The sequence below is a fragment of the Diabrotica virgifera genome, chromosome 9 (genome assembly GCF_917563875.1).
Source record: "Diabrotica virgifera virgifera chromosome 9, PGI_DIABVI_V3a".
NCBI lineage: Eukaryota > Metazoa > Arthropoda > Insecta > Coleoptera > Chrysomelidae > Diabrotica > Diabrotica virgifera.
Genome location: NC_065451.1, coordinates 87655774 through 87667944, shown reverse-complemented (window position 1 = coordinate 87667944; position 12171 = coordinate 87655774). Strand labels below are relative to the sequence as shown.

Sequence of the window (12171 nt, the reverse complement as noted above, 5' to 3'; positions counted from 1 at the left end):
AACCAGAGTCTTATATCGTAGTTTTCTTAGTTTTACAATATAATACTAGATCTATAGTTCTTAATAAGGGAAGCATAGAAAAATTTCTGTTAGACAAAAATATTTCCTTAACTATTTTATGCGAAACTTGGTTAAAAAAGAATATAAATTTTTTATTAGTAATTTTAATATTTTTAGACATGATAGAGAGGATTGATTTGCTGGCTCTGCCATATTATTAAAAAAATCATATGCATTCAGTAAAACTAAACCTTTTTTCAGGATAAATGACTTAATGTGTGTGTCTATTAAAATATTATTAGATAAAAATACTCAAATTAATATATATTCTATATATGCTAAACCAAATTTAAAAATAGGTGAGAGGGACTGGACTAAATTTTTTGAAAGTCTAGAAAAACCTTTTATTGTGGCAGGTGATTTTAATTGCCACCATAGTGTGTGGGGTTGCGGAAGGACTGACGTAGCTGGTAATAATTTACTCGCGGCAATAGAAAATACCAATTTAGTAATTCTTAATACGGGAGAGGAAACTTTGATTTCTACTCCACAGCAAGTTCATAAATCAGCAGTAGATATAACACTTTGCTCTAATGGAATTGCTACACTTTGTAATTGGAGAGTTGAACAAGTCTCTTTAGGGTCTGCCCATTTACCTATTATAATTGATATATTTAATAACATAAGTGTAGATAAAAATGTAACAAATACTCAAAAATATAATTTTAATAAAGCAGATTGGATGTTGTTTTCTCATATAGTAGAAAAAACACAATAAAAAATGATAAAATTTCTTATGATCAATTTATTGAAAATATACTTAATGCAGCGGATTTCGCTATACCATTAAAGAAAACAATAACCAACGCTAAATTTAATAAACATTGGTGGAACCAAGAGTGTACAAATATGATTAACTTGAGAAACGAAGCTCTTTTACGTTTAAAAAGAAATATAAACATAACAAATTTTATAGAATTAAGTAAGATAGAAGCACAGACAAAAAAAATTATAAAACAAAGTAAAAGAGCTTCGTTTAAAGATTTTTGTGCTAAAAAACTGAATAGAAACACTCCGTTAACCTTAATATGGAGTTATCTTAAAAAGTTGAAAAATACCTATAAAGAACCTGTTAGCAAGATAACTGATGGCGACTGGAACGAAGTCTTCCTAGATAGAATAGCGCCAGCTTGGGCTGAGGAGGATTTAGAACATATATGGAGATTAAACGATGAGACAAAAAAATCACAAAGAAGACACTTTGTTAAAGCAATTTACCATAATGGATTTGGAGGATAATCTAAGTTCCCGTAAAAATTCTGCTCCCGGGTTAGACGGTATATACTATAATATGCTGTCTAACTTGCCCAAAAAATGTAAACACATTTTGCTAGATATCCTTAACTCAATTTGGAAAACTCAAGATTATCCAAGCAGTTGGAAGAGATACGTAGTGGTTCCAATCCAGAAACCAAATAAGAAACCCCATTTACCAGATTCATACAGAGGAATCTCACTAGCATCATGTGTTTTAAAAACTTTGGAACGCATGATAAAAAGATTAGAATCTTGGTTAGAAATTAAAAAGAAGCTCCCACAGTATCAGTTTGGCTTTCGCAGGGGACACTCCACAATGGAAAATATAGGACACTTAGTAACAGATATCAACACCTCCTTTTCAAATTCTAAATCAGTAGTTGGCCTCTTTGTAGATATAGAACAGGGTTGTCCAACTGGCGGCCCGCGGGCCGCATCCGGCCCGCGAGGCTATTTGTTGTGGCCCACGTAAGATTTTCGAAAATCATATATTTTCTTTAAATGCTGCCACTGTGAAAAAAGATTTTTTAATTTATATTTTATGGTTTAGCAGTGTTTTTATATCACAAGTACTGTACCGCGTGCCGCTTCGCGGACGTGTAACGAACACAATCGTCCTCCACCACTATGAGAACTGCACTGATTACTGCGCATCACAGTTCACGCAGGCCACACCTCCCACTGCTTACCATCCGTCGCCAGCCGCCATCGTGCCAGTGTGCTACTGACACGTAGGCTAGTCGGCTAATCTATTACGTTGCTAGTGAACAGTGAACTTGATTAATGCTTTGTCTTGATTCCTCTTATATAATAATGAGTGTAAAACGGAAAATTGATAGTGAGAACAGAATTTACAAAGAAAGTTGGGAGAGTGATTACTTGATTGCTAACAATAATGGAAAGTTGCAGTGCTTAGTGTGCATGAATGTCGTTTCAGTGCCTAAAGAATATAATGTGAGAATACATTACACAACAGTGCATGAAAATAAGTATGCTACGTACACAAATGAAAGTCGGCGTGCCCTAGTTGCAGATTTGAAGAAAAAGCTTAAACAGCACACTGGTATGTTCAGTAAAATATTATACTCTCAAATAGCGCATCCGCTAGGAAAAATATTCTAATTCGGATTTTTTGCACAATCTTACTCAAAAAGGACTCCTTTTAACAAATTTACATGTTGCCAGGACCAAAAGGTGGTCAAAAATTTTTTAAACGTTTTTTTTTTTTTTTTCCTAAAATTATTTTTTTTGCATGGAACAAAGTTTTTTTAGGTTTTTTGGATCATTCCAAACAGAAAAGGTCTTTAGTGATTTTTCTCTAAAAATGATAGTTTTTGACATATAAGCGATTAAAAATTGAAATATTGCGAAATCGGCCATTTTTAACGCTCAAAAACTATGTGAAAACTGAAAATTTGAATGTTGCCAAGGTAGGTAGATATTCTTTAAACATCGATTGATGAAATCCCGAAGAGTTTTTTGCAATATAATATTCAAAACTCCTTTGTTTTTAATTTCTAATCACGCGTGCGCGACACTATTTTCCACCGTTGCATGTGTATACAGTATGGTGCAAATGAAAGGAATAAATTCGTTATTTCGTAAACCGGCTACTTTAAGAAAAAAACCCGAAACAGGTCGATTTTTATATTTAAGCTATGATATTGTGGCATGTATGGTATACTAGTGACGTCATCCGTCTGGGCGTGATGACGTAATCGATTATTTTTTTAAATCAGAAGAGGGGTCGTGTGGTAGCTCATTTGAAAGGTTCTTCAATTCTCAATTTAGTAATGTAAACATTTACATAATTATTTATACAGGGTGTCCAAAAAATTTTTATTAAATTAAATTATTTGACAAAAAAGAATTAGAAGGACACCCTGTATAAATAATTATATAAATGTTTATATTACTAAATAGAGAATTGAAGAACCTTTCAAATGAGCCAGAACACGACCCCTATTCTCATTTAAAAAAATCATCGATTACGTCATCACGGCCAGACGGATGACGTCACTAGTATATCATATATGCCATAATATCGTAACTTAAAAATACAAATCGACCTGCTTCGGGATTTTTCCTTAAAGTCGCCGTTTTACGAAATAACGAATTTATTCCTTTTATTTGCACCATACTGTCGGTGGAAAATAGTGTCGCGAACGCTTGATTATCAATTAAAAAACAAAGGAGTTTTGAATATTGTATTGCAAAAACTATTCGGGATTTCATGAATCGATGTTTAAAGAATATGTACTTATGTTGGAAACATTCACATTTTAACTTTTTCACATAGTTTTTGAGGGTTAAAAATGGCCGATTTCGCAATTTTTCAATTTTTAATCGCTTATATGTCAAAAACTATCATTTTTAGAGAAAAGTCACTAAAGACCTTTTCTGTTTGGAATGATCCAAAAAATCTAAAAAAACTTTGTTCCATGCAAAAAAAAATAATTTTAGGAAAAAAACAAAAAAAAAACGTTTAAAAAATTTTTGACCACCTTTTGGCCCTGGCAACATGCAAATTTGTTAAAAGGAGTCCTTTTTGAGTAAGATTGTGCAAAAAATCCGAATTAGAATATTTTTCCTAGCGGATGCGCAGTGGCTTTCTGGACTAAAACGCATTCTTTGCATGCATCTTATGCCGTGTTCGCTGATGGCAATTTGATAAAAAAATGTGCTGTTGAAATGGCCAAAGCTTTCGGTGATTCTAAAATGGCGGAGAAATTTGAATTAGTGCCACTTTCACATCAAACCATACAAAGAAGGATTGTTGCTATGGGTGAGCAAGTAGAAAAATCTATGCTTAGCTTGATTAAGAAAAGTTCATATTTTTCACTTTGTTTGGATGAAAGCACTGATCAAACCGATGTTAGTCAGCTGTTAATATTTGTGCGCACTACTTTTGATGATTTTACCAGTAAAGAGGAGTTATTTGATATTTGTCCTCTTTATGGAACAACAAAAGGAAAAGACATTTATGAGGCTGTGAAGAAAACAGTTGACAGAATTGGAGGCTTTGATAAATGTTCAGCCATAGCAACAGACGGGGCCCCATCAATGACAGGTAAAAAAATTGGATTAGTGGGTCTGCTTTGAGAGAATGGTGTCACTTGCCCAACAATTCATTGTATTATACATCAGGGAGCTTTATGTGGAAAATCAGTCAAGGAAGATCAAGTTTTCCAAACCGTGATTAAGATTATAAATATGATTAGAGGTGGAAATCGATCTCTTTTACACAGGCAACTTAAGCAGTTTTTAGTGGAAACAGAGGCTGAGTATGGAGACTTGCTAATGTACCGGGTGTCCCAATAAGAATGGCTCTCGGCCATATCTCAGGAACCGTTTGTAGTAGAGCTTTGAAATAAAAAATTTTATAACAAAAGTTGCCTCAGGAAAAGCCTGGAAATTATTTTCATAATTGTGGGTCCACCGCTAGAGGGCGTAATTGAATATCAAAAATTAAAAAATCTAAATTTTACAAAATTTTCCTAATGAAGGGGCACTGGAAATCCGATTATTGTATTCTTCATTAAATTTTGCGTATATTTTATTTAACAAGTTTAACTCTACCTTTGCAAATAAGAGGTGGGGGTGAGTGGGAACCTTGTTATGAAAAAATGGCTGTAAGTCCGGTTCTGCTAAATAAAATTTTGAAAACTGGGTCTTGTTGAAGACATATATTTTTCTTCAATGTAAGCGTGATAATTTTGAACCATCCTAATAAGTAATAAGCCAGCTGGGAGGCGTTATTTAAATTTTTTCAGAAATCTAGTTTTCTTTGGAAAATATTAAATACAAGTATGCATTTTTAATCATACTTTATAAAATTAGATTAAATTAGCAATAGAATAGCGAAAACCGCATGTCGATACCTTTTTTCTATCTCAAGATATCTCGAGAAACGTGTAAATTTTATACATAACTGTTACTATCACCGGTAAACTAAGTTAATGAAAAGTAGTGTGCTGTGGAAAAAAACAAAATAACATTTTCCAGATGTTAACGTATAAAAATAAAATTAATTAAAACAACAATACAAAGAGAAACAATACTATTAAAATTAAATATAACAAAGAACAAAAAGAACTACTTAGTGACGACCTAAATATTCAAATTGTTGCCCATCATACACTACTCTAGAATACATTATCCAGAGAATACTAAACGCCATTCAAAGCATATCGAGAGCAGAAATTGAGACTGCTGTTCAATCTACTCTTGAAAGAGTAAATGTTTGCAACGAAAATGATGGGCAAAAATTTTAACGTTTATGTCATCACTAAATAGTTGTTTTTATTTCTTTGTAATAGGGCTTTTCAACGCTTCTCATTTGTTTCGAGCCTCTGTCATAATGCCGTATAATCCGTGTATAATATTAATATACGAGATATGAACGAGGCTCGAAACAAATGAGAAGCGTTGAAAAGACCTAATATACGTTGACAGCTGGAAAATGTTTCTTTGTTGTTTCCATAGCACACTACTTTTAATGAATTTCGTTTACCGGTGACAGTAACAGTTATGTTTTTAAATTTACACGTTTTGTAAGATATCTCGAGATAAAAAAAGGTATTAACATGCGGTTTTCACTATTATGTTGCTAATTTTGTCTAATTTTGTAATATGGTATTAGAAATGCATGTTTGTATTTAATATTTTCCAAGGAACACTAGATTTCTGAAAAAAATTAAATAACGCCTTCTAGCTGGCATATTACTCAGTAAATTGGTTCGAAATCATAACTTTTACATTAACGAAAAAGATCTGTCTTCAACAAGACCAAGTTTGCAAAATTTGATTAAGCAGAACCGGACTCACAGCCAGTTTTTCATAACAAGGTTCCCATTCACCCCCACCTCTTATTTCCAAAGGTAGACCTAAACTTGTCAAATCAAATATGCGTAGAATTTTATGATGAATACGACGATTGGATTTCCAGTGCCCCTTCATTAAGAAAATTTTGTAAAATTTAGATTTTTTAATTTTTGATATTCAATTACGCCCTCTAGCGGTGGTCCCACAATTATAAAAATAATTTCCAGGCTTTTCCTGAGGCAACTTTTGTTATAAAATTTTTTATTTCAAAGCTCTACTATAAACGGTTCCTGAGATATGGCCGAGAGCCATTCTTATTGGGACACCCGGTACAACCATGTAAGGTGGCTGAGTGCAGGAAAGTGCATGGAACGATTTTTTGCCATAAGAAAGGAAATCCCTGCATTCCTCAACAAATACGTTTCATCTGACACAACTGAACTGGAAGAGAAGTTTAAGGATCCAGAATTCTTAAGACAGTTAGCTTTTATAACAGATCTGACTAATCATCTTAACATGTTAAACTTGAGTCTTCAAGGAAGAAACCAGACGGTTTCAGATTTGATCGGAATGATAAACGGATTCCGGAATAAGCTGAACGTGTTTAAACGTGCTTTGGAAAAGAACAACCTGACACACTTCCCTAGCTGTCTGCAAATAGCAGAAGAATTCAACGGTAAGGAAAATATTGAGTTTTCATCCTGCATTTCACAAATTGAACAAGTTATTGATGAATTCAATACAAGATTTGAAGAAATTGAAAGTCTCAAAAGCAGTGTACTACTTTATAATAACCCACTTGGAGCAACCATTGATGATCAACCACCCAACTTACAGCTTGAGTTATGTGATCTTCAAGCAGACATGTTCCTAATCACCAGACAAGAAAAGGGACCTGAATTTTTCAAATTACTGTCAAAGGAGAAATTCCCAAACCTGCGAGATTTTGGACTGAAAATGAGGTCAATTTTCGGTAGCACATATACATGTGAAAGTGCCTTTTCCTCCATGAAATACATAAAAAACAAAAACAGAAGCAACCTTACCGATTCTTCCTTACGTCATCTTATGAGACTGTCTACAACTGAACTGGAGGTGGACATTTCTTCATTGGTGGATGAAGCCGATCGACCACAGTCCTCACACTAATTGGATACATCTTTTTCGTTGCTTTTGCAATGTTTGTCTGGATTATTGAAAAGTGTTATTAATAAATTTTCAGTTTATAACAAAATGTAGTTGTTGAGCAATAAAAGAAATAACACTCTTTTTTGTTTTAATTATTTTTATACCTCACTTTATTTTGTTATTACTTGTAACAAAATTATTATATGGCCCGCGACAACATCAAAGGTTTTAGTTTTGGCCCTTGAGGCATTGCAAGTTGGACACCCCTGATATAGAAAGTGCCTATGACAATGTAAACCTAAAAATTTTATATAATCAGATGAAAAATATCGGTCTTAATATTGATTTTGCTAAACGAATTATAAATTATACAGTAACAGAACAATCTCATTAAGAATAGGAAATAAAATAATAGGTGAAAGAAAAGTTAACATCGGTATTCCACAAGGCAGTATTTTAAGTCCCACACTATATTTGATACACACAGCAGAAATCGAAAGCAAAGTTCAAAACTATGTCAAAATATTAGAATACGCAGATGATATCATAATTTACAAAGACGAATGCGAAATCCCCTTCGGAAGCAATATGGTAGAGAAAGCGTATAATGAATTAAAAAGCTGGTGCAATTACATAGGTTTAAATATTTCTAGTCAAAAGACAAGGCTAGTTATTTTCTCCAGAAAACGGCAGATACCGAATTCAGTAACAATCAAAGATATTACTTTTCAAGTTCAACCATCGATTAAACATCTTGGAATTATTTTAGATAGGAAGTTACTATGGAAAGAACATATAGAACACATAGTAACAAAAACAGAAAAAGGCGTAAACGTATTAAGAGCAGTAAATGGTTGTAACTGGGGAGCAGACCCTAACATTGCTTTTCTGTTATATAAATCATATATTAGATCCATATTAGACTACGGTTCTATATTCTATTCACAAGCTGCGAAATGCCACCTTCACAAACTCGACTGTATAGTATCTAAAAGTTAAAAAAAAATGCATTGGAGCCATGATGATTACACCAAATTCGAATTTAATGATTGAATGCTGCGAACCACCTCTGGAGTTAAGAAGAAAATACTTAATCGAAAAATTTCTATGGAAAATTGTTTCTAGAAACAGTAATTTAATAAAAAAAATTCATCAACTTTTTTATATCAGATCTTACCCGTACATACTGGAAAAGTAAAAAATCTTTATTAATAGTAGAAGCTTACAACCAATATTTGAGTATTAAAGAATTAGTACATACTACCGATATATTACCATATTTTGAACTAAATTCAAAAGATATTATTAACATTGAACCAATTTTCTTTAGGGATTATTCTCAATTTCCTCAACTCAATCGAAACCAATTATTTGTATCAGATGTTAATGATCAAGTACTTAACAGTTATCAGTTATATACTGATGCCTCAAAAAAAGATAATAGAGTAGCGTGTGCAGTTTGGGATCCAAATATCGAATATAAAGTAACAAAAAGATTAAATGAACATTTATCAATATACTCCGCAGAATTGACAGCTATTTTTGAGGCATTATTATATATAGAAACTAACTGCCATCAAGAAAATTTCATTATTTTTCTGACAGCAGAAGCGCCCTAGAAAAATTAAATAAACTCCACAATAAAACCAATTTAAATTATATTGAATTAAATATTGCCAAAAAAACTATGGAATTAACGAACAGTGGAAAAAGCATAAAACTAGCATGGATTAAAGCGCACTGCGGTTTGAAACATAATGAAATAGTCGACAACTTAGCAAAAGGGGCCCTAAATGTAAAACATTTAGGGCCCCTTTCATCATTGTAATTTTTTTACCTATGGGATCAACTTCAAAAAGACGGCGTTGTCTTTTTATGCACTCGACACATGAACCAAGATCCCATTGAAAATGTTACTAATGGACGTCTGCACCTATGATTTGCAGATGATGTGGACCTAGTTGTCCTTACAACATACAAGCTAGAAGAAATGTATACCACCTTCTCAAATGCCTCAAAAAATATGGGCCTGTAAGTAAATGAGGAGAAAACTAAGATGGTGGCATCAACACCCAACAATAGAGTCAGAAACATTGGTCACCAGTTCACGGTTGATAACTTTACCTTTGAAATGGTGGACAGGTTCACAAACTTAGGCTCCCTGATCACCAAGGAAAACGTCATGGCGGAAGAAGTCAAGCGAAGGATAATCCCAGCAAACAAATGCTATTTAGCTATTTAAATGTTATCAGATTTTACATTATAAATTTATTTTGGTGTTTTTTGTAAATCACAATTTTTACCTTAATGTGATTTTTATTTGGATGACCTCTTCTTCAGTTTAGTTACTTTTATCATCAATAATGAATACTATACATGTAAGTGTATATCATTTCTTTTCTCTCTTCATAACTTACAACAATCAACTTCTCATGGGTTGCTAATTATTAGTTGATTTCCTTTTTTTCCAAAATTTTGGGTCAAAAACAATACATATTTTATTAATATTCTAAATAATTATATAATTACTTAATACTTAAATAAAAAAAGTGTCGATCTATACTATTAATGGAACAAAATAATGCGGTAAAATATCTAATTGTTGAATATATTATTAGGACTAAAAAATTTTAAAATTCCGGCTAAAAGGAAAAAAAGTAAATCTGGCAACAGTGCGGTTGAGTGGTTTTCAATCTCTCCCAATTTTTTTATAATGTATTAATTAGCATTGTTTAAAAAAGACTTAAACAAAAGAAAGGTTTTAAACAATTGGTCTATTGAAAAAAAAAGAAGTATTTGCTTTTACTTACAAATACTTAAGTATTTACTTAATATTAATTGAATAAAGTCATTTCTATAATGCTTTATTTAATTACTATTAAGTAAATACTTAAATACGAGGAACTAAAAGCAAATACTTTTTTTTATTCAATAGACCCAATGGTATTATAATATTTTTATATACATATTATAATTTATAGAAACTACAGAATAGCCACTTGTTTAACCAACTACATTTAAATACATGTAATAAATGTTTATAAAAAAATAAAGTAGAAAAATAACCAATGTTTGTTTTTTTTTGTAGTGAAACCGCCAAAATTAATCTTTATTAGGAAAAAACTTTTTTTTAAAGGTGTTGCGCGATAAGGCCGCTAGATGGCGCTATGGCGCATTGTCCGGAAATAACCTATACAGTTTCCTATCTGTTCAGTATATATCTTTATTTATAGTCTGGGTACTTTGCATTCTCTATTGTCTCCGTATTTTAATTTCCAGATCTCTGTACTTGGCGATCTTTTCAGTAAATTTAGTACGTAGGTTATTGTTGTTAGTATGATGATGTTGTTAGTATGATGTATCAATAAGTGTTGTTTGTCTCGTTAATTTATTGACTAATTCGAGATTTGGTCTATTATGTGCCACTGTTTGGTCTGTGAGCACAGTGCGGTCCCAGTAGTGCTTATAGTTGTCATTCTCAAGCAGACTCTCAGGAACGTATTGATAATATGGGAGATGGTCCGTTTGGAGAAGTCTCAGTTTGATAGCTATCTATCTAGATTTTTTATGTCCGTTTTTGTCCACTTAACAATGCCAAATGTATAGCTAAGCGCGGAACATGCGTAGGTGTTTAGTGCCTTAAACAAAATTCTACTGTTAAGGTTTGAGCGAAGCAGCTGTTTTACCCTTCGTATAAATTTTGTATTTATCTGTTTTCATTTGTTTATGGTCAATTTTCCGCGTTTGCTTTACCCCAAGATATTTATACATATATTTTATATTTTTACTCAATCCATTGGGATTTTTTAAATTCTAATAAATATACCAATTACATAGAAGTGGTTTTACTTCATGTTATTTAGGGTAACTAAGTAGTAGGTAATTTTTTTAGCTTAATAACTTACTAACTTACTTTAATTAAGTATATTGTAAATATGTGGAAGAATTAAATAATAGCACTCATTTAAATGACAATGAGCAATTGCTTTTAGTACGTCTAAATTGCTTAAAAGTAAAATTTGAAAAGTTTGAACCTTTTTTTATAAAGATTGCTATAAAAAGTTTTTTTACAATAAAAGTAAAAGTTCAACTGAACGATCTATATCACAAGATATGTCAGATATATTGACTTTTATCATTGATCATAATATAACAAATTATGTAGATGGATGTCAGTTTTCTGTTAATGAAATAAAATGCAATTGTGATGGACCTCTGCAAAATTTTCGATATATTAAGAAACATCTTGAATTACACTTTGGGAATGAAATTGTAATTTATCCGTTTAAGAGTGGTTTACATGTATGCCTTCGAGCTGTTTACGAGGAACAAATGAATGAACAATGTTACTCTAATAAAGAAATAATGATTCAAAGAAGAGGTTACAAATTATTGAGGCAGCTCCCAATATAATTTTACAGTATGTTCGTACTACTCATTACGATACTTCTCTTTAAAAACCTTATCACCTTTTCTGAATGATGCAAAATCTGACATTCCAAAAACTTTACTTGCGACGGTAAAATATTAGTAAAAAATCATAAATGATATGATAGCGATTATCATACCAAAAAAATAGAATAAACGAATTGTTACTGTAGCTCTTATTTTGATCTCCTTTATTAGACGACGAACTTTTCTCTTTATTGTTTTGTTAGGATTATCTTTCGTAACGCACAGAAAGCATGCTTCTAGAGAGTTGATTGATTGCCTTGAAAATTTAGGCTTGTGTGCATCTTATTTCGATACTAATTTGTTTGAACCAGTATTGTAAAGAATGTTGAAAACTTTTCCCTATCAACACTCTTTTGTACAGTGCGTTTTTGATAATGCCGATCACAATACCAATACCATCGCTGGATGAAACACTTTCCATGCGATGTGTGGCATAATGATTGTAAC

At 32.1% G+C, this 12171-nt stretch overlaps 1 protein-coding gene across 1 annotated transcript; it reads left to right on the top strand.

Annotated features, from left to right (window-relative positions):
• The first annotated feature begins 6657 nt into the window (after window positions 1–6657).
• LOC126891079 (general transcription factor II-I repeat domain-containing protein 2A-like) lies at window positions 6658–7290 on the top strand. The gene has a single exon (XM_050660256.1). The coding sequence runs from the start codon at window positions 6658–6660 to the stop codon at window positions 7288–7290; it is 633 nt and encodes a 210-aa protein (XP_050516213.1).
• The last annotated feature ends 4881 nt before the right edge of the window (window positions 7291–12171 follow it).